The sequence below is a fragment of the Lissotriton vulgaris genome, chromosome 8 (genome assembly GCF_964263255.1).
Source record: "Lissotriton vulgaris chromosome 8, aLisVul1.2, whole genome shotgun sequence".
Classification (NCBI taxonomy): domain Eukaryota; kingdom Metazoa; phylum Chordata; class Amphibia; order Caudata; family Salamandridae; genus Lissotriton; species Lissotriton vulgaris.
The window spans coordinates 1,369,674,240-1,369,701,626 of record NC_141696.1 but is presented as its reverse complement, the minus strand read 5'-3'; the positions used below and the strand labels follow the sequence as shown (position 1 = coordinate 1,369,701,626).

Sequence of the window (27,387 nt, the reverse complement as noted above, 5' to 3'; positions counted from 1 at the left end):
CGGAGGACACCGCCGGCTTGGTCCAGACAACCCGACCATTGAAATCCGCCAGAAATGCCAACCAAATGCGCATGTCCTGGCGAATCTCTGCCGAGAGCCTCGTGCGGTGGTGCCCCTCTTTAAGACCGACCATGGCTTGTGCAATCGAGCGGGAAAAAGGGCGGGCCATTGGCATTATTCTAAGGGCAAAATTCAACTGACCCACAGTCTGCTGCAATTGATGCAAGTTCACCTTAGTCTCCCTAATGCATGCTTCAAGCGAGGCCCTGAATTTCCGCACCTTTTCTTTGGGCAACCGGAAGCAACCTTCTTCGGAATCGAGCTCTATTCCAAGAAACTCGAGCGAAGTTGATGGCCCCACAGTCTTACCTGGCGCCAATGGCACACCAAACTGACTCATCAGACCACAAAATTCTTTTAAAGCCTGTGCACATTCTGGGTCCCCGGCTGCCCCCAGGAACAGAAAATCGTCAAGATAATGCATAACATGCTGAAACCCCGTCATTCTTGTGAATGCCCATTGCAGGAAACAACTGAATTTCTCAAAATAAGCACAAGATACGGAACATCCCATTGGCATACATTATCCATGTAATAGCGCCCCTGAAACATAAAACCCAGGAGACGCTGATCGTCTGGGTGTACCGGGAGCAACCGGAACGCTGACTCGATGTCTGATTTGGCCATCAGCGCTCCGGGCCCCAGGCGATTCAACATGGCGACGGCATCATCGAACGATGCGTACCGCACCGAACACACCTCCGGGTCTATCGCATCATTCACCGAAAGACCTCTCGGAGCTGACAAGTTATGTATCAATCTAAACTCACCCGGGTCCTTCTTGGGGACCACTCCCAAGGGCGAACAAACAAAATTAGGAACTGGTGGCATGTCGAATGGTCCGGCAACCCGACCCCGGGTCACCTCTTTCCCAATCTTCGCTTGCACCACCGCCGTATTCTGCAGGACCGACAGGTGGTTCCTACAATGCGCTTTACCCTGAAAATTCCCCACCGGGATGCGGAAACCATACGAAAAACCGTCTCGCAACACCCCAGCGGAGACATGATCCGGGTATTCATTGAGCCAAGGAATCATTGCCATGGTATCAACCGGTGTAGGTAACGGCGCCCCTCGGACTATGTCAGACCTGTTTGGCGCTTCCCCTACTTCCGTTATCACCCGTTTTGGCTCTGCACATGGTCTCGGGATGCGAGGATTGTCCACACCCCCCACAGTCGTGCCTAAACTTGCATGACCCCTGGGGCCTCGTACACTTTCCCCTGTTAAAATTCCAGCAGACCCCTTTTTTACCTGTATTGCCATTCGACCTTGGGTGATGCTCATTACTTGCCCCCGCCCGAAAGGGCGCCCCAGATGAATGGCGGGAAAACTCGCCCCCGTTCCCCCCCAACAATGGCGCCTTTAACATACCTGAGTTCTCCATTTTTTGCCAAGAAATGGAGTCGTAACAATCCCACGTCAGACATGTGTCGAACTCCTTGGCCTTGCGAAAAATATTATCATAACAAAACCACTGATTGCCCTCATATGTCTGAGAAAACTCCATAATACGTGTCTGGTACACGGGTAACTCGGCCAAAAGTTCAGGCCTCTGTTCCCCCATAATTGAAGTGAATATGCCGAATGCTCTGCCCCAATTACCTATCGTCTCATTGACTCTAAAAGCGGCCATCTTGGCGCGCCAAACACTCGGGTGCATAAACTCTTTCTGAACTTTCACATGCTCAATCTCGTAATGATCAGTTAGCAAGGAAAACATGTTTACATATTTCTCAGCCCATATCCGCTCTTTGATTTCCATCGGGATATGCTGAGCCAATTTCTCCCTTCTCGAGGGTACAGACCCCTTCCCCGCAATCGGCAGTAGCTGCTTACCTGAGCTAGAAGCTGTAACCGTAGTTGCTGCCGAACTCGTGCCCGCTGCGGGTTGACCCACTGGAGCCTGCGGGGGAACAAAAGGACAAGGTGGTTTTGCGGCCTCCCGTGACTGCCGCAACTGCCTCATTAATTGCTTGGCCTCCTCGGCCGTATCCCCTGGAGCCACGGAACCCCCGCTGCTACCACCCAACCATGCCGCCAGCTGGGCGGCCAACTCCGGGGGCATGTCCCCCTCGTTCACCGGGGTAACCACCACAGGGATCCGCTGCCCCTCGACGGGAACCGGCGCGGGAGTCTCCGCTGGTCTGGGAGGGCTCGCCGGGGGAGCCTCCGGAACTGGGACCTCGTCCTCATTTGCCCCATTCCTGGCCCTCTTCCTTCTCCCGGCCGGGACCTCCACCGGGATGGTTCTTTTTGGCCTTCCCGCACCGTCCCTGGCCGCCATTTTCCTCTTCATCTCCGCCATGTCTTTCACCAGCATCCGGAGCATTTGATCGGTGCTGACCTTCTTTGCGACTCTTTTGCCCGGCATTTTCCTCACGTAGATGGAAGGTCCTGGACTAGACTTGTAGTGCTAGAAGAGAAAAAGAGAAATTACAAATTTCAAAATTGGCTCTTCGTTCCGTCTCGAGCTCACGTGCAGCGAGGAGGTGCAGCTTCAGAGCACAGGAACAAGAGGATGCTTCCTTGGCTTATCGCTCCTTTTATTCTTCTTCGGGCGGGCGTAAACCCGCCTCCTCCCGCCTCCGGGGGCGTGGCTGACGGCTTCAGTGTCTAGGACAACCCACTCTTGGGCGGGAAAAAGCGCGCCCCGGCTACGCCGCTTTGGGCATACCAGCCGCGACGCGCCTCCCGCCCAAAATGGCTTCCCGGGGGGATCGGGGCACTCCACCATACGTTCGGGGGGACCGAGTGGTCGCCCCTTTCCATTTGCTAAGCTTTGTATCTTACGTTGATGGACTTCAGGTTGCCTGGTCTTTCCTTTACTGACAGGTGAGTGTCTTACATTTCTGTGAGTCCTCAATCTGTGGAAATCAGTGATGCCATGTATCACAGTACCTGCTGCATTCTGTATGGAAAGCTTATTCACATTCTCAGGAACCTAAGTATAATGTCTGTTTGTGTAATGAAGAGAGCTGTACAACACCGGAGACCCTGGTTTGGAAACTGAGAGCTAACAAGCGTGCCATCTAGAAGGCTATCACATTAGAGCAGATAGGTGAAATTGAAAGTTTATGTGCTCACTACAGACTAGTGCCCTACCTATTTTGCTCCACTGCTGTGCTTCCATGATATGAGTCCAACTCACCTAACTAGATTCTGTCTTCTGCCCTGTGAGTCTGCACCCAGTAATTTCTACCAGTTATGACTTAAATCAACCGATGTTCCATTGCCTGAGTCAATCGTCCATCAGTGCCATTTCTAAAGAGCTCATTATTAACAATTGTTTCATGTATGTAAGTATATGTTTATGTATTTGCTCAGGAAAGAGATTGTCCCTAGATTCCGCAAAGCCAGGGAGGTGGCCGCTCCTTTTCGGTAGCTGCGACCAAACTATAGAACACTCTGCCCATACATATTGCGTCGCTGGATTCTTTCTTAGTGTTCCGTAAGCAACTTAAGCCTGGCTTTTTCCATTTCAGTGAGTGTAGTTCCTTGGTTTCTGCAGTTGCTTCCTTATCTGCTCTAGCGCTTTGACACCATTGGGTTTAGTGTGCTTTTACTGCTTTATGAATTCCATTCAATTCCAAGTAGTTGTGTGTGATATATGATTTGTGGCATAATGGCTAGAGCGGTTGACCTCAAAGCTGGGGAACCGGGTTCGGATCTGGGCAGGGATGCTCCACATAAAGTGATTCTGGGCAAATCACTTAATCTCCCCGTGCCTGAAAAATTGAATGTGTCCGTCTGTAACGCAACTGGTGGTCACGTAAAGCGCTCTGATACCTTCGGGTCAAGTTCGCACTACATAGTACTCCTAAATAATAATAACAATGATAGATTGAATTGTGTTGAGCATGATTTTGTTATATGGGTGTATTCCACTGATTCTGTTTTGTTTGATCTTTATTGTTCTTTGTTACTCAGAAGAAAGTTACAAAACATAATGTTCTGCCATTTGATGGTCTTTGTCTTGTACACCTGTCATCTTGTGAGAATGTATGATGTGTCTGATCTCCATAGAGTGAGGGCTGGGGGCAGGGTACAGTTGGTTTGCTTAGGAAAGCATAGGCTGGGTTAGGGAAGAGCATTGCTCCAGGTAGAATGTGCATTTGGGTATTTATTTGGATCTGCTTGTGAAGCCTGCTGACGTTATGGTGTACCCGTAGAAACTTATTGAAAGTGACACAACTTGTGGACTGAGATCTGTACATCAAAGGCATTATGTCCTCATAACAGTGACTTATATATGCATATGACTGGCATACATCTATGCATTTTGCAAGAGCAACAGCTTACCTTTAATTACCAGTCCCTTTGAATAGCGGAAAGGATACCCATGGCTTGCCATGAACGCAGTGAGGGCCACTTTCTTTTCCAGCCACGCTGGTGTGTAGTTGTTGAGTCTGCCATCGATGGTCGACTGAATCACTTCATAAAGGTCGTTTTTCAGCAACGGAAGAATCACCTGCTGAGAGTTAGACATCTATGTAAAACTTGGAAAACATTGTACCTCTTGATCTTTGAAGCTGAAGAAGAAAGCATCAGTAGAAAGTTAAAAGAAGTTTGCAGTAAAACGCAAACCCTTTGCATAACCTATCGACTCCGATTAGTTACTTTAGATTTAAATTATGCTGCTATAAATTTCTGATGATGATTGTTTAAAAAAAAAAAACATCATTGGCCCATCATCCAGGCTAATGGCTAGGATACATGCATATTTATATATCTATAGTTCAGTCAGACATCAGTTCTGTCCTCTGAAATTTCTACTTACATTATAGAAGTATTTACTTAAATAATGCCCAACTACTACTCATGCTATTTGCAGAGGGAGCTCGCCATAATGTCTACTCACTACATGAAGAACGCTTTTCTTACTGCAAGCGACAGATGTGGCGTGGCGAAAGCGGTATCATCTGCTCTTCGTGCTAGTGTAGGACATTTGGCCATTGCTGCTCATGAGGTGTGCAAAGGAAACCTTCTCCATTGAGTGTGAATACATCTTGTCTTGCTTCTGACTATGATATTTTTGTAGGGAGATTACCCCACCACTTTTATGCTATGTGCCACCCTGCTAGCTCCCAGATGGGGGTGAGACTTGTGATTGCGGGTTAGAGGCTTGGAGACCACCTTCTTGAGGGTAGATGCGATCCGAGGACACTGAATATCATATTTGTCTGTTGCTATTTACGATGCTTCCTGTTTCCTCCAGGAACTATGGAGCTCGAGGTCAGAAAATTATCTCTTTTTATTTATTTATTTGGTGTTTTCTATAGCGCGAACATGACACTGCGAGGGGTATCAGGGCGCTTTACAGAGGTGTTTCAACATTAGAACTATTAAGAATCATATGTTGCAGAATACAAACTCTTTACAACAGTACACTTCAGGGAAGCGTATAACAAATATATCAGAAGCGCATTAAATCACACCACCATATGAGTTAGAGATATACCCTCTCATGTGTGTGAAGTGAGATGCTGGCGTACGACTAGAAGCAAACATGGAGATAGTATACCCATAGGTACTGCTGCAGGGACTAATTGCAGAAATTTTTCCATGTAGAACAATTTCGCCTCTTTTTTGAATGCCCTCACAAGGAAATTTCCAAAACATGATCCCTAATGAAGTGGTGATCAAAAACGGGATAGAATTTTGAAGAGCACACTGGTGGTATTAAGAGCCCCCTTCAAGGAATGTTTTAGGACGTAGGGCAAAACAGTGCCAAAGTCCATATTAAAGCACACTGTAAAGCTGGTGAAGAACCAGGTAGGGTTCAGGGAACACTTTAGATCATGGGGGTCTCCCCCATTTCCTATAGTAAGAGCCAGTTATGATCATTGAAGATCATTGTCAGCTACTTCCTGATAAAGGATTCAGTAAATGTACACAGTGGCCAAATAATTTAAACACAGTCTCTTGAGAACCCAGCGCTGCTACAGTGAGCATACCGTATTAGTGGCACAAGAGCTGTATCGCAAAAGGTTTACATTTGGAGTCACTATGAATCAGGGGCCTCATTTATGACTTTTTGCCGTAGGGAAGCGCAGCAGGCCTTCATGCTGCGCTTCCCTAAGGCAAAAGAAAAGGGCAGAAATGCGCTGTATCTATAAGATACGGCGCATTCTTGTCCTTTTCCCCTGCGCCGGCGCACAATGGGCTGCCTGCGCCAGCGCAGGCACCCTTGCACAATGGTGCAAGGGTGCCTGCGTTGCGGGGAAGATTATTTTTGTACAGGAAGGAAAACCTTTCTGTACAAAAATAATCACAAGAGGCTTTTCCTCTTTCTATGTGTGCTGTAGAATGCAGCACACATAGAAAAAGGAAATACGAGGAGAAATAAAGACATTTCTCCCTGTTGCGCCTCCCTTACGCTTTCCCTGGGGAGGCGTAAGCTTTTGGCACTGCTTCAGAGTTACGATTTCTCGTAAATCTGGGGCAGTGTCAAAAGGCCATGGATGTTGCTGGGAACGCCCCCAGCAACACCCATTGCACGCCCCTTTAACGCAGAATACTGCGTTAAAGGGACTGATATTTATCAGGCAGCAGTACGCCACAAAAACTGGCGTGATATGAAAATCATAGCATATTTCTTTATAGCCCTTTCCTCATTCAGAACACTACAAAAATTGCACATGCTCCTATTCGTCTCTATGGTAGTGCTCATGTTACCGACCACACAAATAATAAAATGCTCAGTCGGCCCAGACAGAATTCAAGCAAGTGTGCTTGCCTCACTGGATTTTTGTTCAAGTGAGAATATTGCATATCTAAAATACATTGGCTCTCATTATGAGTTACTCGTAATATCCGAAGGGCAGCTCTACCAAGCACCACTCATCAGGAGTTAGACTAACGCATTTCAGTATGGTGATCCGCATCACTGCACTGAAATGCATAGTTAAGCATATTAGTGCCTCCTGAACTGTCAAGCAGGAGCGCTAGTAATCATAAGTAAAGCTGAAGAAGTGTCAGCTCACCGTGCATGGTGCTTCCGGCAGCTTGGTCTGAGTCTGCAGCTCTAGCTGCTGCTCTAGTGACAGTGTAATAACAATATTAGGATTCATGTGACGCCACATGACACAGCCTGCCGCACTGTAGGATATTCAATACATTTATGACCAATAGTTACTGTCGAGACAGAACAGACCGATTGAGGCTGGTACCAGTTTTGTGGCACACACTTTAATAGGCACCACGGCACGTGACTTCTGGCAATTGGAGTTGAATAAAGTTTTGGCAAGCTTCTGGCAGCGCTTCTCGCACTATGTTGTGCTGAGAAATTGTACATTAAAATGAGCCTACGGCTGAGTGACCCCCTCCCACACCCATCCCCCCACACCGATGGCCAGGATTCACGAAGCTGCTTAGCTCATAATCAATGTGGGCCAATGTTTGCTGTTGGAGTCGTTGCGCCCACGATGTACGAATTGTGCGTGCCGCTCACCTCAAAGCAAAGTGAGTGCCTGAATTGTCACTCTGTTGGAGCTCAAAAAATCTCCTTTAAATGAATAGCGCTAGCGTGCGCTGACCATCCTGGTGCTGGTCCAACAATTCATTTTCAGCTTGGAACGTGGCATCACTTAAGCAGTCTGCTCGTGTGATCTGTCCTGTTGCTTGCTGCAGGCCTGGGCAGGTAGCGGCATGCTGACCGGGGAGGACACCTCTCAGCTGCTCTTTAATCCATTTTATTAGGTTCGAGCACTACTACTACTAAAGTCTATTGACTGAGAAGATCCGTGTTGGGGCCCTCACATCCTGTAGGCTTGGGCCGGGTCACATGCGGGACATAGAGAGCGGCCTGGAATCCAGAAATGCGTTGATTCTTCCTTTTACAAATGATCATTTAATGGCAGTTTCTTGTCTGTTAAGCTCTTGAATTTGTCATTTTTTCCGAGTCTGGTACTGCGCTGGGCTGCTAGCTGCCAGGGTCAGCTGGAGTTGCGCCTTGTAGGGGGTTCTGGTGGCAGCTGAAAATGTTGTGGACATCTTTTTCCTCTTTATATTTCGAGGCCCTGCTGATTGCGTCTGTTGGAGACTCCGTCCAGGTGTGGCCGACGTGAGCAGAGAGATGAGGGGGCATGGGTTCAGACTCTGCTGTGTTGCCCGCGGTGGAGAGCAGGGAGGGGAGCGGCAGTTTCTTTGTGTGCAGAGCTTGTCTCTTATTTGTTTGGTGCATGGTTTAGGCTTTATTGCTGGTTTTGTGAAGAGTCGAAGTAATGGCAGTTGTTTGCCGAGGCATAAAGTGGTGCTATGGTGTACTATTTTGGAATGGTTACATCGCACCACCAATTTACAGTTCTGAATCCCCTGCTACGGGCCAGATTACGATGCGGATAGGAAAGCATTCCCACTTAGGGCCCGATTAGAATGCAGTTAGGAAGGCCTCTTAATGGCATTTGCTCCTTCCGAATGTGTCTTCCCGACCGAGGGCCCGATTACGATACGGTTAGGAATATAGGTTACCAGAGAAGTCAATGGGATTCCAACCAAATCGTATCTGGAAGCATCCCGATGCATTGTACTCGGTCGGTCGGACTCTCTCGATCTGAGTGGGTCGGAAACCATTTCCAAACCGATTTGGTAAGGTAGATTTCCCAACCACATCGTAATCGGGCCCTATGTCGTGAACTGTTTAACTCTTCTATCACGCATTAATTGAAAAACACACGCACCTCTATTAATACCATACTGTTGGTAATTACAATGTTCATCATGTTAAACATTTCATTGCCAGAACTTTGTTTGCCCATACACATAGCTGCACTGCCCAACTGCATATGCCCATATACTTTGAGCTGCTCAATTGTTAAGAATTTTTGGAAGCTGTTCTCTGTATGACTGCATTCCATTGGATCCTTCAGACCTTTCAGGGGTCTCATGGGGCGTGTATTCAGTGGCACAAAATCAGTGACAGCAATTAAACTTTCTCACACCCCTCTGCTTCCCTCAAAATACCTGAATCAGGGGCCTGGCTTCAGCGACACACAGCCTCCAAGCAGCAGGCCCATGTATGTAGCTTTCTCACACCTCCTCCTTCCTCACAACCCCTGAACCTGAGGCCTGGCTACAGCAACACACAGCCTCCAGACAGCCCCCCTATATAAGGGTACTAGTTTAGTGCCCTTCCATTTCTGATGCTTTGCAGCAGTTTGAAGATTTGTTTAGAGTTTCTTGTTGCGCAAATTAGTGTAATTTCTGGTATTTATATGTTTCGCCCATCTTCATTGCTTGATTTGATTTTGCTTTCAAGAAAGGGTCACTCATAGTCGTTGAATGTCATTCATAATTACACTGAAATTATGAAAATGCCACACATAAGCAATCTGAAACCTTGGCAGCTATCCCGAAGGGTTTAGTTTGGGATTTACGGCACCATTGCGATTATAAGTAATGCTAAAACACTGTAGCCCCTTCTCTCTGTAGACTCTAGCTACCTGAAGCAGCTAATCTCACCGCATGAAAATCAGGGTAAGAATTTTTAGGGCTGGGCGTAGTTCGCGAAGTAGCGCAACGCGTAGCCACGAGAAGTGCACTTCGCACTACACGTAGCACTACGCAAACTGCGTAGTACCCTGTTCACACTGTGCAAGATGCCGTTTTCAATGATTGCACAGTGCGGACAAGCATCCGGCACTGTGCAATCATTGAAAACGGCATCTTGACCAGTGCGAGCTGTAGTTTTCTGCCGCTCAAGGAGATTTTTACTCGAGCTGCAGCTTTCTCAATGCAGACTGGTAGTTTCTCATCGCGAGCGGTCGCGAGCATACGCAACCACTCGCAATGAGAAACCAGACCTCCCCGCGTTGAGAATTTCGCAGGGAGGTTTATTTTCCACGCTCACGATCGGCAACTTGATGTTGCTGATCGCGAAAAAGGAAAAAGTCTCACCAGGATGTCATTTTGCTTGCTCGCGGTCGCCAACTTGATGTTGAGCACGGCAAGCAAGCAAAAAATGACTGCTGCACTACGCTAATCTACGCTATGCTACCTGTGTTCGCACTGTGCTACGTGCAGTTCGCGTAGTGCGAAGTTGTGCAAACTTCACAAACCACGTGAGCGTAACGTAGTGCTTTGCCCAGGCCTAGTAAGAATGAGAATAATCAGGGGGAATTGTGTGTTAAAGTTGATTCCCCTGGTTATTCCTCATTCCTAGTTGGACCACTACAACCTGCCACTCCTCAACCAGGTCAATGCTTCCAACCCCTGGAAAGCCTCCGGCTAATAAAACTCTTTTGGAGAGCCGAAATTACCAGAGCATTCGAATCATAATGGGGTCCTCGCTATGGTGCAGATATTCTCTGTTTTTCACAATAAATTACTGACCTGACAGGCTGTTTCTCCAAAACCGCATTTGAAGTGTAGAACCTTTGGTCCCTCTCTAGTAAGCATTATTTTTGCATGCAGCACCCCTGTAAAGGAAACAAAAACAATACATCTAGCACATAAACTTGTAATTTTACAATTTCGTGGTCAACATTCTTTACTATGTAAGTGAAGTGTTCAGGGCTAGGCTATAATGTCCTGGATATATATTTTACCACTTAGCTAATTTTTATTAGCGCTGCTCATTTAACAGAGTTGATGTTAACACGCCAACAAAGGCTCACGACCCTTCCCTAATTCAACCCACTTGAATGCAAGTTGGTAACTTACACATTGGGTAGCGGTGGCATATTTTGGCTCTACAAATCCCTGGTTGCGAATGCGCCCGAGCCCCTGGAAGTATTGAGATCCAGATGGGAGGAGGACATTGGTACCCTACACAATGATGACAGTGGTGAGGCAATGATGGGCCGAGATACTAGTGATATCAATGCGACTACGCCTAATACAAATCAAATACTTCCACAGGATTTACTATTTCCCTGAACACCTAATGTTCATTGGTCGTCCTGCTACTGAGCGTGCCATGCACTGTGGCTCCTCTCAGGGACCCTTTTCATCACACAATCTGGAAATGTCCAGGGGCACAGGCGTACTGGGTATTGGTCAACAGACACATGGGGAAGGTGGTTGGCATCCCACTGGACTTGATCCTAAAATCATGCTTATGGGGATAATGGAATATGTGGGGAACTCCATGGCAACCCGTTCACCCCTAGCGACGGCATACATGGTGGTCAAGAGGGATCTCTGTAGACACTGAAGAGATGAGCAGGCCCCATCCCTACAAGAGTGGATTGGTGGCATGGACTTGTGTGCAGCTCTTGAAAAACTGGCGTACAAGGCGAGGGGTGTCCCACAAAAGTTTAACCGAATTTATGGCGAGTGGGTGGAAAATTCAGACTCTTAAGGACTATACCCATTTGTAATGGCTATGACTATTTCTGTGTTAGTGTCAGTGTGCCTGCCTTTTACTGCTGTAGCTTATGTCAGACAAGCATATTGCAGCCTCTACACCGCCGCATCAGTGCAAGGGAACGGTGGTTCCCTGGAGGCTGCAGAAGGGAAATGCCAGTCTGCCCAAATTGTAATAGGGTGGTCAGAAGACCGCCATTGCTGCGCCCCATGAGTCTTGCAGTCTGTGATTCGCCAGCCTCGTAATTGAGCCCGTAGCATTTGTTTGGAACTGACAATCCCACAATTTCTGTAAGAAACTCAAAAATATGGGATAAAATCCACTGGATTGTAATATACCATGAAAATTTCCCTGTGATGGAGGATATTTAGATAGTGGAGTATTTTCAGTTTTCACCAAACTCTCAATAAGACCCAATATTTTCACCATTGTATGTATTTCTCAAGGCAACGATCGGTATACAAAGGGCTCCTTACTATCTCTCACTTGAGCACAGGAAACATCATAAATCGACTCACCTACATATGGTATGTCCTCTTGCCGTAGTCCATCAATGGTTTCTTGAATTATCGTATCATTAATTTTCTCCAACACGTTTATTGGAAACTGAAAAACAACAGAAATTAGAAATTATGTATATTAGTCTCAAATTACCTCCACCTTACTTTACCGTCTATTCTTGCAACTCCTCGTCCCATTAATTATTTTTGCCAATAGTGTCTTACATGTACACCCTTACTGAGCGTTTCTCTTTGATTGTTACTAAACCCATGGCTCAGTGCCCCTAGTGGTTACACAAAGAGTTAAGACTTATAATTACAGAAACATGTGTGTATGTGTACAGTATGTGTACAGTGAAACACAAAACTATGGTCTAAGCAAGGTGGGTGGTACAGAATGCACTTCCCATCATGAGCCAACAAATGGTAATCAAATACCACATCTGGTTGTTATACTGTTGACGTTTCAACCTCTGGAGTTATTTAAGAAGATCTGTTAAAGAGGATTGGGACACCTCAATTGGATGATTCACATTTAGAAGGTGGCACCCTCCTGGGGTGGTTGCAGCAGATTTCTTATATCTTTTGATTTTTGTTAGAGGAGGGGCACCCTAATGTAAAGCAACTAGAATACTTTACAAATGTCTCACAAGTTTAGCATGAGGAGGTAACTCTTAGTAAGCCTCAGGGTCTGTGATACGTGGCATAGGCAGAAGCTTAGGAGTAGCAGCATATATTGCCACTGCCAATCAGTCCATCATAATGACAAAATAATCCCCACCTTCCTGTCGGCTGTCTCTAAACACGGTGGCCAATCCTCCATCAGGGGCGTGGAGACAATAGTCTCTACTTACTTGGCAGGCTGGAAAGCCAGACTTTAAATAAACTTGTTATTTATAAAACGGGTAATTCCCTGCTAATAATGATAATGTATTTAACCATCTTTCCAACACAATCCCCTATACTATATGATAATCAACATATGATAAGATGTGATAATAACAGAATACATCACAATAAGCACCATCGCATGAGCTATGACTGATATAGTGTATCTTTTAAATTATGTTTTAAAAAAATTACTTAACACCTGAAATGTTACATCACGTCACATAATGTAACATACAGCATGACACACCACTCCACATTCGATATTTGACAACCCTCATCACATCACATACCATACATAACATAAAACAACATACAACGGGGTACAATTTATTACAATACAAAATGTAACATAATATAAATGATACAGAAAATCACAATACGCCAAAAGATACATTATAAAAATACAACAGATAAACCATTAAAATCAAATACAATTGCATTTAATAAAAAAATTGAATGAATGACTTTCCGCTATTACCACCTAGGTAATAGTATCTTATGAGCCACAATCACATACGCTTCTGAGTTATGACCACAATCAAGTATCAAAAATTTGTTGATAGGAAAAGAACATTGCATGTATATATTGGTGAATGTATGGATTCTCTTTCTAAAGTTTACATTTATGCATGTGAATTGATTAGTGTCCTCTCTGATACATTGGTACATAGGCGCCCTCCTTTATGAAAGCCTTAAAAAGGCTGTTTGTAGCACAGGGGCTCAATACCTACCACTTTAATTTTACTCAGTGCTACAGTATTCTAGCATAGTGTGTTAGGAATAAATATTTTGGACAAAGTTTAAGATACATGACGATACATGGTTAGCTCAACAAAGTTTCACAGGTACAGAAAAGGCATATTGGATAATAAAGAAACAGGGAAAATACAAGTAGAAGGGCTCACTCTACCTGAGGAGTAGGGCAGTAGGCTCCCATTCCATCTGTGCTTGGACCTTGATCCCCTTCAAGCAATCGTCTGTGCTCCTTTACTGGCGGCATGGGGGCTATCGAGACACCGTCACTAAAGCACAAGCACTGGGAGAAAATTCAGATATTACTGCGAGGAAATGTGATCTGTGCTAGCTAGTAACTGAATGTAATATGTGGCTTCTATAGGGAGCCTCTGTCGTGAAGAACCAGATCAAACTCCGGTTATTCACGTTAATGACATTGCAAGAGTAGGTAGCTAAAGTAGTTACCCACTGTTGTGATGTCATATAGGGAAGGGCTTGTTTCCCCTTGTTCTATGACCTCACGCGAGTCCCCAGACACCCAAGCACAATGGCGGTATGGTAGTTGGAATCTAATCCGCTTTCTTGGACTTTTCCTGGATCTCCACAGACCTGAGGGAGGTGGAAAAAATGAGGGCAACATGTCTCTCTTCAGACCTGCGCTGACAGGACAAAATGATCCATGATGACAAGTGACTCTCACAAAGCTGTGGTCTGTGTGGTGCTGGCTCTCCACATTCAATGTAACAGTGCTGAGCATGGCTTCGAGCATGGAGGGGATAGGATGATATAAGAGTGGGAGGTGGGAGGGTGATAGGAGACCAGTTACTTGTATTTAATATTTGGATTTTGGGGAGTGGACAATTTTCAGAGGATGGTGGAGGTGAGTGGCAGGAGGCCAGGTATTTATTTTTCGATTTGGAGCTAGGAAGATGGGAAAGAGAGTGTATATGATGAGAGTGGGGGGGTGGCAGGAGGTCAGGATGTTTTATGTTATGCAAGGCTCTACCATTACTCCTCTGCCCCTTCATACATGTTGGAAGCAGAGGCAGACGATTGGGTGGGGGGGCATACATAACATACAATTATAGATGGCTAAGAGCATACCTTATATCCAGCTTCCCATGTTCTCAAAAGTATGACTCATTGAGCAGAGCGCCATCAGCCCCCCCCCCCGAATCAACTTATTTATAAATCTATCACCCATCACCATTGAGCCCAACTAAGTAAACTCCTAAGTCTTTCAACCAAAGTTGCAAACTGGATGAATACCTAACTGTGAATTAATCTCAGTGGAACATCTGGTGTTAATATGGATGAGAAACTCTCCAGCTAATGAATAACTAGTTGACTTAGCCAACAGAAAAGTTTTAGTAAGTGTCCAATCCACCGCAGTGCTGCTGGCATTGCGACGGCAGAAGGCCTGCCCTATTTATAGGCTTTGCTATGCAGATGTATCCGGCTTGAAAGGCCACACGCAGAAGGGTAAGAAGAAAAATGTCACTGTCATGTATGCGGAAGCAAACCCTGCTTTGAGACTTATTTCTGAGATTTCAAACCAATGCCAAGCAACTCATCATACTAGGGCAAGCATTTTGTCTGAAGGTCCTCCGAGTGGCTTCAGCGAAAATGCCCCTCCTTATTTTAAACTATCCCCTTAGCTTTTGTGGCACCTACGTGCTGGAATAAGCGTTCCTTTTTATTCAGTTATCACCTTCTTTCCATTTTTGAATAAGTATTTTAAGGATCATTTGCCAGACAATTCTCGCTAATTTGGATTCACTGTCAGGTTAACCTCAGAGATTTGCTTAGTATGCTTTTCTACAGCTGTGCCCATTTTCTTAACAGCACTTTGGGTAAAGGTGCTTAAAAAAATGTAAATAAAGGGTGTTTAGTGTACCCTGAGGCAACAAAACATGTTTCTTTAATGTACAACATTCTTCTAAACTTGGAGCAAAAGCACATGGATCCTACATTTAACATACACTGTCTTTATGGACATTATCTAGCAGCCTTTTAAGAGTACATATATGCAGATCTAAAACCTTATTGTTACTATGAGTAGATTGCACTGGCATCCAATAAATTTATAAAGACTGAAAGATGATGAACTTGAATTCTACCCAAAATGATGATTGGATTGCAGATGAATACCCTCTCCATGTCTGTAAGATGCCAGAGACCGACTAAGGGCCTGATTTACATCTCGGCAGATGGGTTACTCCGTCATAGTATATAATGGGATTTGTATTTCGGCAGACAGGATATCCATCACCATTGTGGTGGAGTAACTCGTCCTCCGAGATCTAAAGTAGGCCCTACGTTTTATAAGTATGTAACTAACCGTCTGAATCTGAATCTGCTTTTGAGGTGAGTAAGCCCTTGGGCTTCTTTGGGCTCCTATTACATTACTCAGAGAGAGGTATAGATCTCCTATTATTGTACCTAGTTATATTAGAGAATTTACAGATCAAGAACACCCTCTCCCCAACTAATAAATGGCTCACACAAGACACCAAGATCCAGGTTTACGTAAGCCAGGTTCACCACGAGTAGCTCTGGGGCTACTGGCAGCTCTCCAGCGACCTGTGACTAGTTCCACTATGTGCAGTGCAAACTAGTAAATGAAAAGCATTTGTGTGGTTGAATTACGTATGTTTCTAAAATTGAAAATGATATATTTAATAGTAAAATGTGTTGATTATCAGAACTTGAAAGCTCGAGAAATATCTTTAAGGCTAATGGGTTAAATGGCAATTCATACTGCGCTGGGCAATCTTATTATTGATTTTCTTTCCTAAGTGCAGTAGGCATTGTGGATATGACTGCTTTGGTATTTGACATACTTGTTGATGTCATTGCCTGATGCACAAGATGGAAACTGCAAGTAATCCTGTATGCAATGGCCAATATTGTAATTTTGCCGGAAGTCCCCACCACTATAACTCTAATATTTATGTTATTAGCTTGGGATGATTTTCATTGCACATAAGTAGTTCTTGTTCAGAAAAGGTTGGTGATCCAAGTTTCATGCACTGTGACATAGCAAGGGAGCTTGCTGTGCTTTATTGCTTAAAACGGAGAGAGCAGACATGTGCCATATATGCGAAGGGGCTTATTTACAAACCCCTTGCGCCACCAGTGCATCACTTTTATTATGGGACAAAGTGACGTACTGGCTACGCAAGGGGCTTGTATATAAGTCTCTAAGATAACACCAAAACAGGCACTCTTGTACAATGGTGTCATGCATGGTGGCCCAAATATTCCCTACGTAACTTAGAAAATGTCACTTAAAGACTGGCGCTGCCTTGCGCTGACTTGCATGATGCAAGGACAACACAAATCCTTAGTCGATCTGGGCCGAAATGTATGAATAAGATACTACAGGAAGAGAGGAAAACGAGCGACTTTGGATTCCGCTCCTAACCTTATTGTCATCTCGTTCTCAAGGATGTTCAGTATGAATTGACAACATTGTTAAAGTTGGTCTAGCTGGACGTTCATTGCCCTATAATCATTTTCATCCAGTGGATTCATGCCAGGCCTTTTGATGACCTTGCGTAAGTCTAGACTGTTTTTGGCCTGGTGGTAATAGAGACAAAAACTGAAACCAGTCATCTAGAAACAAAGAACATATAAAGACTAATTTGGTCAGATTATTCAGAGGCTGGAACATTCGCAGGCATGGTGGTTATTGTTACACCTACAAAAAAAGTATGTACTATATACAACTTGTAATTCTTCAGTAGAAGCCACACTAGGGTTTTTAGTACTCCCCTCACCCACTAGATAGTGGCATGCTTCATAATAGGGCCACTAACACACCCTGATGCCGACCAACATGCAGGGTGGAGCGCTGTTATTTTTCAGAAATTCTAGGAAGGTACTCTTTTAATTGTGTACTCGGGGATTTAAGTCCCTGTCACCCTCTCTGCTTTTATCATAATGGAGGGGATTGTGACAAGATCAGATTAACTCAATTTCATGTAATAAGTGACACACCGGAAGTGCAAGGGGTTTGTAAAAAGCCCCTGAATTGACAGATTTTGACACAGTAGGTGCAGGCACTGGAGATGTGATGGTACCTGTGGGTGCACTTTTTGAATGAAGTCAGCCCCTCACCCTCATTAGAATGCATTTTTGTTGAAGACTCGTTTTTCAAAAGTAAAACATTAATGATACCCACTAATGTGGTAATAAAATGTGCAGCATAACAAAAATGCTGACCAGAAAGTGTTCTACGTAATGTAGTGCATCTGATTCGATCAGCATTTTTTTAAAAACGATTAACTTACAGAAAGTTCTTCCCCTTCAAGGCGCTCTTCAACAAGGATGGTGTCTGCAGCTGCTGCAAGTGTCTTGTCCTGCAACATAATATAAGATGTTACTTATTTGTATCCTGGTTTCTTGTCTTTTAATTGGTAGCCCTAGTTTTCGCAACCCAATATTACTTTATTTGAGCCACCTCAGCACTTACTATTGCTCAATTATGGCAGCACTTATTGCACATTTCAAGCAATGGAGCAGTATTATCGGAGTAAATTGACGGAAGTAAGAAAGTGATAGGAGGCAACATAAAGGGGAATTTACAGGTAGGGTGGTAAACAAATACATCTAAAAAAAAATCTGAAATTGGGTGGAGAGCTATAGCTAGTGTGTCTAAGCCTGAAGAGGAATCGCTGCAGTACTAAATTGTGGAGAATATCGGTGAAGTATGAGATATGTCGGTGTACAATACATTTCGTGTTAGGCACAGACGTCTGAATATCGAGGGTGAGTTCATGGGTATCAACGACGAAAGTCTAAAATTGTGGATATGTGATTGAGCTATTTCGATGTCTGGTCTTGCTGCAGGTCTTTTGTACACACTGGATGAGTCAAAAAGATTGTGCTGTGACTTTTTATATAGTACTCATTTATTCCAGGAGTAAGCCATTGTCACTTTTGAAATTCAGGACTAAGGGCCTGATTTTTATGTCGATGGATGGCCAGTTGATCCGCCAGGGGGACAGAGTAGATTAGTCTATCCCCTTCCGTCTTCCAGATGGTTAGAGTCATCTCCCATGGCAAGTGGGGCATTATTCCTTTTTTAATGTCCCTTATCGCCAGGCTTTGCCTAGTGTGACGGAAAGTAAAAAAAATGGCTATATATCCAGCCATCCAATTGGGTGGGCAGACATATAGCCATTTCTGATGGTCCTTAAACTGTCGGGCCATCAGAGAGGTTTAGCTATGGAGTTGACAGAGCAGATACTGCTGTAGCCATACTTATAGTACACCTGCATCTAAATCAGGCTGGCAGACCATTATCTTGGCAGTATACATACTCCATTGCTGTTGCAACAGAGTAAGTTTACCACCAAGATATGAATCGGTCCCTAATCCAGAGTATTACAAGACTAAGTGACACCTACTCATACACCAATCTCTGTGAACTGGACACTTTGCGGAGCTGTAGGTGTTAGCCCATTAGAATTTCAATCTAACACTTCCAAAATTAACATTTGTAAGGAAATACTTCTAAAGTATTAATACCAATATTCCAGACTTTTAAAAAACAAAACTGAAGAAAGGGAACAATTGGAAAAGAGGAAATCAGTAAAATATAAAATAACTGGGAAAAAGAAGAAGGAAGGGAATAGGATAAAACGGGGGATGAGGTCCGCCATAATAAAAAAGGAAAACACAAGCGGAATATTAGAATACAATCTAATGGAGATAGGAAAAAACAGGTGGCAAAGAAAATTAGGAGAAGGAAAGGAATAACAGGATACAGGGGTTAACTCCCATGAGGAAAAAAGTAGAATTGCAAAAGACAATATACAGAAAAAAGAGTAAGGAAATGGGGGAAATGGGGAAAATCTCAAAGTAATAGAAGATGAAAAAGAAGATGAAAAAGAAGTAAATACGGATTAAATTAAACAACAGATAAGTAAAAAAATTATACTTAGTAAGGAACATCTGGCAAATCACAACTTACCTGTGTCAGGTCTTGCACGGCTTTGCAGGCCTCATCCTTGCTATCAGCAATGATCATACTTGTACCACTGGTCAAACCATTTGCCTTTACAACCATTGTGGAAAAATCAGCACTTAAAGAAAACAGGATATTATTGTGACAATTGCTATGACATTATGAATGAATACAGGTGATTTTAGTATTGGTGACCATTCCATGCCATCCTCTGAACAGGAACGCAATATTATTACATGCAACTATGACTATCATGGTATAATAATTTACTGACCAATTTAGGAGTAACAATCCAGGAGTGAGGGACCTTAATGATGGTGAGGGGTAATTAACCACACAATATTGCCCCTTCTAACAATAATAACAATGATTTGTGTGTTCACTCCCACCTCTGTTGGCAGTGGCTTTTCAAGCTATAATTTACTGACAGCAGCTGCTGAGGAGGAAAGAAGAAACATTGTATCTTTTAAAGAGAGCTACTAGGGCTGTAAATCATGTAGCTCCTTTTACATCCTCTGCCAATCTGATATCTGCTGTTACTGACTAGCAGCTGAAGTGGAAGCCTGGACCTCCAGCACATGGTTCTCTCACTGCAGCTATTATGGAGACGGAAAATGGTGGAAAACCTCAATGGAGTACCTTGGTGGACCATTGTAACATTTGTCCAAACTCTCCTACTTGCTGCCACTGAATAACAGCTGCAGCAGATGCTGTTTGTGTGTGACTCCTACTGCAATAATTGATTACAGTAGAAACTGGAGGAAGAAAAGTGCGGGAGTTGTAGCCTTCTCAAGCCCAGCCCGAGTACCTGTAATACAGGTCCTTAGGTCCCAGGAACCATGGTTAATTTCACCACCTGGATGCACATGATGGCAACATGCATCCCACTGTAGTAGTAGATATAATAAAACGTCCACCAGGCACTGCATTCAGAGTGCATTCATGCTTCTACCAGTAAGATCATGCCACTGAGCATCCTTAATGTATGTATGTCAAAAAGTGTCAGTTTCTGCATCCTCCAGACTGGTGGCGGCAGGAATGTGGGGGAGGAGACATAGTTGAGCAATGTTTTGATAAGAATACCAAATCAGATCCTTTGCTGTATCAGCGTACTAATCAAGGATTTTAATTGTGACAAATCCTCAAAAGTATACTGAGTGATACTTTATACTTTTTCATGTATTTAGAGAAGGTTATGAAAAGTATAAACAAATATTTTTAGATGAATAGTCAAGCAGCAGATGTAGCTGACTTTTGTGAGAACACAACCTGACCTCACTGATATTGATCAATTTGGTGCAAGATACATTGCTTGAACAGAACGCAGCACGCTCAATATATGCACAATATAAAGGTTAACCCATAGTTATAGGTAGCAAAACTTTATTTATTCTTTCGATAGACACCAAACATAAATTACACAAACATTAGAAATTCTAAAGTTATAGTTATACCTTAAATTTATAATTTAAGCACCACCTTCAAATTATTATAGTTCATACAGCACAGTATAGAAAATGTTGTGAACTCAGTAGCCGCACTTCATAAACTATAACTTGTGCCTTCTCTATGAACTACTTATACCCTTTCATATTACATCACTTATACCATCTGAAATCATAGCATTCATAACAACACTTATAACATCATAAATCCTATCATTTGTAAAACCTCCAGGCACAGTATTACAGCTTTGGATTGGTAAAATACCATCCAAGCCAACCTGAAATTAATACAAGCAACCCACTATGAAGTTGCTTGAAATGATGGAGTGGTGTTTAGACAACAATTCTTTTCTGTTTGATAAGCTTCTATTCAAGCAGATACAAGGTACTACGATGGGCACCTGCTCCACCCCTAGCTATGCATAGTATAAACTTTGAGCAGGCATCATGGGCAGGATTTTAAGAACTGTGCATTTCTACGTGATTGACGAGCCCTCTGGGGTTTTATATGGACTGCCTTCCCCATAATGCACTATATACTTATCATGGAGCCCACATTAGGTCATGACTTTTATAAATGAAGGGGATGTGTTGGTGATTCTTCTGCCTCTTTCCTCAGATGCAGCCTATGAAGAAGGGCGTGAGGCCAAAAATGCGTTGGCGATTCCTGCCGTGCACTGTCTTGTTCTGAAGTTGCCCTGTGCCAATCAAGATTGTTGGGAGTGCAGCTTAAAGCGTGGACAACACTGTTTGCTTCGATAAATATATATATATATATATATATATATATATATATATACATATATACACAATTTATTTTTTCACTGAAAGAAAAACAATGTTTACAGGGACGTTATAGTTAGGCTGATATTTCACTTATACAAAACCAGAGAAATTCAGCAGTTATAGTTACCTGCGCTAACTATAACTCACATCCCCGCAATGCACTGCTTATGAACTCATATACTACATCACTCATGACATGGTCAGTGACATCACTGATGACACTGTTTGCTTGGATTTATACAAGGTCAGTCTGACCGGTAGCTGCACCACATCGACATCCACAGAGGATCCAGTGGCATGCTTGTCTAGCAGCTGCTTTGTGGAATAACGATTGAGGCAAGAGTTTGTGGGTATCTTTGAGCAGGCATTATGGGCAGGATTTTAAGAACTGTGCATTTCAATGTGATTGGCGAGCCCACTGGGGCTTTATATGGACTGCCTCTCCCATAATGCACTATATTTATCATGGAGCCCACATTAGAGTGTGACTTTTATAAATTAAGGAGATGTGTTGGTGATTCTTTCGCCTCTTTCCGCAGATGCAGCCTAGGAAGAAGGGCGTGAAGCCCGAAACACGTTGGCGATTCCTGCTGTGCACTGTCTTGTTATGAAGTTGCCTTGTGCCAATAAAGATTGTTGGGAGTGCAGCTTAAAGCGTGGACAACACTGTTTGCTTTGATTTATGCACGGTCAGTCCGACCGGTTGCTGCACCACAGCGATATCCACAGCAGGTCCAGAGGCATGCTTGTCTAGCAGCCACTTTGTGGAACGACGATTGGGCAAGAATTTGAGGGCAACTTTGAGCAGGCATTATGGGCAGGATTTTAAGAACTGTGCGTTTCTACGTGATTGGAGAGCCCAAATGGGTGTTATATGGACTGCCTTCCCCATAATGCACTATACTTATCATGGAGCCCACATTAGGGCATGACTTTTATAAATTAAGGGGAGTGTTGGTGATTCTTTCGTCTTTCTGCAGATGCAGACTACGAAGAAGGGCGTGAGGCCCAAAATGCGTTGGTGGTTCCTGCTGTGCACTGTCTTGTTCTGAAGTTGTCCTGTGCCAGTAAAGATTGTTGGGAGTGTAGCTTAAAATATTTCACTCATACAAAACCAGAGAAATTCAGCAGTTATTGTTACCTGCGCTAACTATAACTCACATCCCCGCAATGCACTGCTTATGACCTCATATACTACATCACTCATGACATGGTCAGTGACATCACTGATGACATCACTGATGACATCTCAAATGACATCACTGATTACATCAATGATGAAATCTGAAAATGACATGGATGATGACTGGATGATGACATCACGGATGACATCATCCAGTGAGTGTGAGTGTTTTCGAAAAGTTACTGAGTGTTAAAGATATATAATAAGGTAACTCTCTGTGGAAGTCCTTGTATGGTTTAGTGAGTGGATGTGTAAGTGATGTATAGAAGAGTGATGGGTATATAGGAGACTGTATATGTAAGATAGCGGGTGTGTGTGTAAGCCTAACTATAACGTCCCTGTAATCCTTGCTTTTTTCAGTGAATTTCCAAGGATTTATTTTAACTTTACTTCCTAACTATAACGTCCCTATAACCTTTGTTTTTTTCAGTGAATTTCTAAGGTTTTTTCAATACTAATTCCTAACTGTAATGTCCCTGTCACCTTTGGTTTTTTAAGTGAATTTCAGCCACCACCACATTCAAAACATATAACTGCAAAATGGATTATTACCAATACACTAAACATATTACTATTTAAATGACTCTATAATATATTACTGAAAAAATACAGTAGGGCATTAGTTTCTGGAAACAAGGAGGCAGCAGCATTAATAACAGACTGATCCACAAATTCTCTTTTTAGAAAGGGGCTGAGATCACTGCCAAGGGATGTAGACATTGGACACACAGCAGCAGCAGTGGGCAATACCAGAACCCTCATTAGTGATGAAGAACTGTATAACATAATGCCTAAGAGCCTATATATAAATAGGCATTTTTCAGAGCACTGACATCCACCCTCTAAATAAGGTCTCTTGAGGGAGATACCAGACACGAACCAAGCCACAATAAGATTTAAAAAATGAAATCCTTGTCCAAGCGCCACTGTTTTAGTTTGCGGCTACAAAATATTTGTTTCTTTCTTAAGATGAACCAGAAGGAGTTTCTACAGCTTTGTATCTGAAAGATCTACATCCGGCTAATCTGAAGGTACAAATAATGAAAAGCACCTTTAAGTTTGAATACAGAGGAGGAAGGTTTGGGTTAGATACACCAGAAATGTGTGATGGAAAATATGGAGCATACAATAAGCTGACTTACTGCAAATCTTATGGATTGAGAGCCAATGTAAAGATTTGACCATGGCTGTCACTGATGATTCAGTCTTTCTAAGACCAAAGATAGAACTGATCTGATGTACACATATAAGTGATTTGGAATGTAGATCTGCATATATATATATAATCGGGGCGTGGCCAGCCGGGCAACATGGCGGATGCAACTCTTTAGAGCTCCATCGGCGGGGCCCAGACTTCTCCGGAATTTATCCTTGGCGAGGGAATTGTGCTCACCCACGCCGGGCGGAGTAGCTGCGGGACCGCCTGGGGATCATGCCGGTGCGCGACGCGCCCGCTGAAATGAAAGCAGGAGTGGGCAACCGGCCAGCGAACGGAGCCGGCCCAGGGGCGCTGTGGAGGCATGAACTCTGGCCGGGACCTGGAGGTTGTGGCGCGTTCCGGCGCCGGTGTTGTACGGGCGGAGGCATGCCTGCTCCCCGTTACCGGCCCCCTCAGCGGGGTCGCGGATCTGCTGGTGCGAGGTGAGCCAGCATCGGAGCTGCGGCGGTGCAGTGTCAGCCGCCGGGCAGAGGAGGCGCCCAGCTACAGAGCGGACGTGAGGCTCTGGCCTGTGCCTGGCCGCATGGAGTGACGCGCAGGCCCGGACTCGCAGCAGGAAGAGGGGGTGCTGGGCCCCCCGAGAGACATGGATCATCAGGCTGGCCAGCGGTGGCAGAGGGACCATCTAGGCGCCCACAGGTGGATAGCGAGGCGACGTGGGTGTCTGGCGTGGAGCCGGCCCGGCAGGACTGAGTGAGTGAGCGCATAGTGGGGACCCGGCCGCACTGCTGCACCTCTGGCTGCGCCGCGAGGCAAGAAGTGGCAGAGCCGAACTTGGGCAGTTCTGTGGGCCCCTGAATAAACCCACGGACCGCGGAGACGGCCTCGGAGGCAGAGTACGACCAGGCGGCGGGAGGTGCTTGGGGGGCCGGGACGAGAGGTCGCGAGGCGGGGCCCTGTGGTGGCTGCGATGCTGACGGGACTGGCGGTCCCATGACCTGCTGAAGCCGGAGTGGCCGGAGGACTGAGTGCAGGCCTAGAGTCGGTGACGAAGGGCTGACGGACCCCTACTGAGCATGGAGGCGGCCTGGCGGCGGCCGGTGGGTGCGCGACCAGGCGCTGGTGAGCATGTGCGCCATAAGCAAGGCTGACACCCGCTGCTGCCTGGGGTGCCGTAGGGGCCTAGGGTGCGGGACACTGGCTCTACATTAACAGTGGGGACACTGGAGCCCGAGGAGGGAGTCAGGTGCACAACGAGGGCAGTGACAGCCACGACAGAGGAACGAAGAGGGTGCGGTGCGCTGTGAACCCAGCTGCCTTGCCCCAGGACACATATTGACTACAATCGGAGGTAGGGACCCCCATCCTTTGCCCGCATCAGCAGTGTATGCTACCCACTGCCACCTCCGGAGATCGCGGCCGCATTGGTGGTGCAGACCCAGGTGCAAGGGAACTACAGTGGTGGGGTGCCTCTGAGAACTACACTGCCTGCATCTACATAACCTTGGGGAGGAGAGCACCTGCTGCGCGAGCGGAAATGGACTGTTCTTTAGCGCTTTGACATCGCTCCTTGCTGGTGAAGGCGCATACGGGCCTGCTGGTCATCGATTGGCGCACACCACTGATCCTCCTGACAAGAGCAACAAGCCTGGAGATTTGGGGGCCTCCCTGCCGCTGTTGTTGCACCGGAGCCGGAAGCGCTGATGCCCACGGCGCAGCAACTTGCAATGGGCAGGTTGCGCGACAAGTCACAGTCAAAGCAGCTGGGCCCAGGTGGCCCGGACACATCACAAGATCAGCGGAGGACTGATACAGAACCTGTAAGGACTCTGACAGCCAAAATGGACACTGTCTTAGCGGCGGTGGAGCGATTTGGTACCACCTTAGCACAAACCAAGACTTCCCTGGAAGACCGACTTGACAAAGTCACCTCTTACTTCACGCTGCTGCATGCGGATCACCGCAAGCTATCGGAGTCAGTCGCCGCGCAGCGCCAAACAGTCCAGGAACTACAACCAGTGGTGCACAGCCATGCCGCTGCTTTACAGGACCTAATCGACAGGGTTCACGCACTAGAGGATCGCACAGACGATGCGGAAGGGTGCTCCCGGCGCAGTAATGTCCGGGTAGTGGGCCTGCCAGAAGGGGAAGAAGGGAAGAATCCCGAACAGTACATGGAAGACTGGCTCCGGACACTCTTACCGGTTGGAAGCCTGTCGCCGCTATTCATGGTGGAGAGGGCTCACAGGGTGCCTGCGCAAGCCCAGCGACCTGGGACTCGGCCCCGCCCGTTCCTCTACAAGTTTCTTAATTACAGAGACCGGGACGCGGTGCTCCGCGAAACGCGGAAGATGGGTGACATCAAGGTGGGCAACAGCCAAGTCCGGTTTTTCTCCGGACTATACGGCGACCGTGCAGAGGAGACGTGGCTTGTACCTGGCAGTGAAGAAACAACTGCGAGTACTGGAGTTACCTTACTCCTTACTCTTCCCCTCACGCCTGATGGTGGTCACCAAAGAAGGCGTGCGCTTCTTCGAGGCCCCGTCGGAGGTTTGTGACTAGCTGGAGGAAACAGGGCGATGGTCGGGGCCGCGACCAGCGGGCCCAGAGGAAGGCGGATGGCAGGAGCAGCGTTCCAGGAGGCGGAGGGGGAAGAGGGGAGCCCGGCGGAGTGCAGGTCTGGGACAGGTCGCTCCGAGCCCGGAGAAAATGCGGCAAGAAAGACAGGAAGCCCTAGAGGCGGTTGAGACGCTGGGCGCGGCGACTATCAGCAACGACCTAGGCCACGGTCAGTACAGCGAAGTGCAAGCCAGCGGACCATCATCGCCATTCACGGAGTTGTCAGACGACATTGTTATGCCTGTGGTCACACCTCAAACAGCGGACTTCATAGCGTGACCGGAGCCCGGCTTGGGACATCCCGGTATATGGACTGAACTGAATATATTGCATAATGTATCCTTTCATCGATTGCCCACACTACTGCTGTCGTGAGTGGCGGGCCCCGGGGCCTAGCGCGCAGCACACTGCGGACACATAATCACGCCCGGCGTGGGGGGAAGGATGGGACGTTCTGCATGCGCGTCACCCGGGTGACTCACTCATATCAGATTGACGTGCATCACTGCCTGGATGCTTTGTAAACTCCTCTGCAACCTTAAAGGGCCCTGTGTGAGGGAACATTATGACACACTACTGACTGCGTGCTTCCCCACGCACATTCAAATTGTAGACACGTTACCTTGAGGATTAATTGCCTCACTAAGTTTGGACTCTTACCCTGTTGGGAAATCGCCCGTCAAGTTACAATATTACTGTTAGTTTACACATTACAGAAGCGACACCC

The 27,387-nt window shown here is 45.6% G+C and overlaps 1 protein-coding gene across 2 annotated transcripts in view; it reads right to left on the bottom strand.

The window, feature by feature from the left end:
* Positions 1–27,387, bottom strand: part of LOC147698758 (trifunctional purine biosynthetic protein adenosine-3-like) — a 376,225-nt gene that overhangs the window by 227,789 nt on the left and 121,049 nt on the right. For both annotated transcript variants that reach the window (XM_086935329.1, XM_086935328.1), the window contains exons 5-10: positions 19,475–19,586; positions 17,790–17,858; positions 13,670–13,795; positions 11,887–11,974; positions 10,393–10,478; positions 4,363–4,531 (exon numbers count right to left, since the gene is read on the bottom strand). In XM_086935329.1, coding sequence (XP_086791455.1) covers positions 4,363–4,531; positions 10,393–10,478; positions 11,887–11,974; positions 13,670–13,795; positions 17,790–17,858; positions 19,475–19,586 — 650 coding nt within the window. The remainder of the gene's footprint in view (positions 1–4,362; positions 4,532–10,392; positions 10,479–11,886; positions 11,975–13,669; positions 13,796–17,789; positions 17,859–19,474; positions 19,587–27,387) is intronic.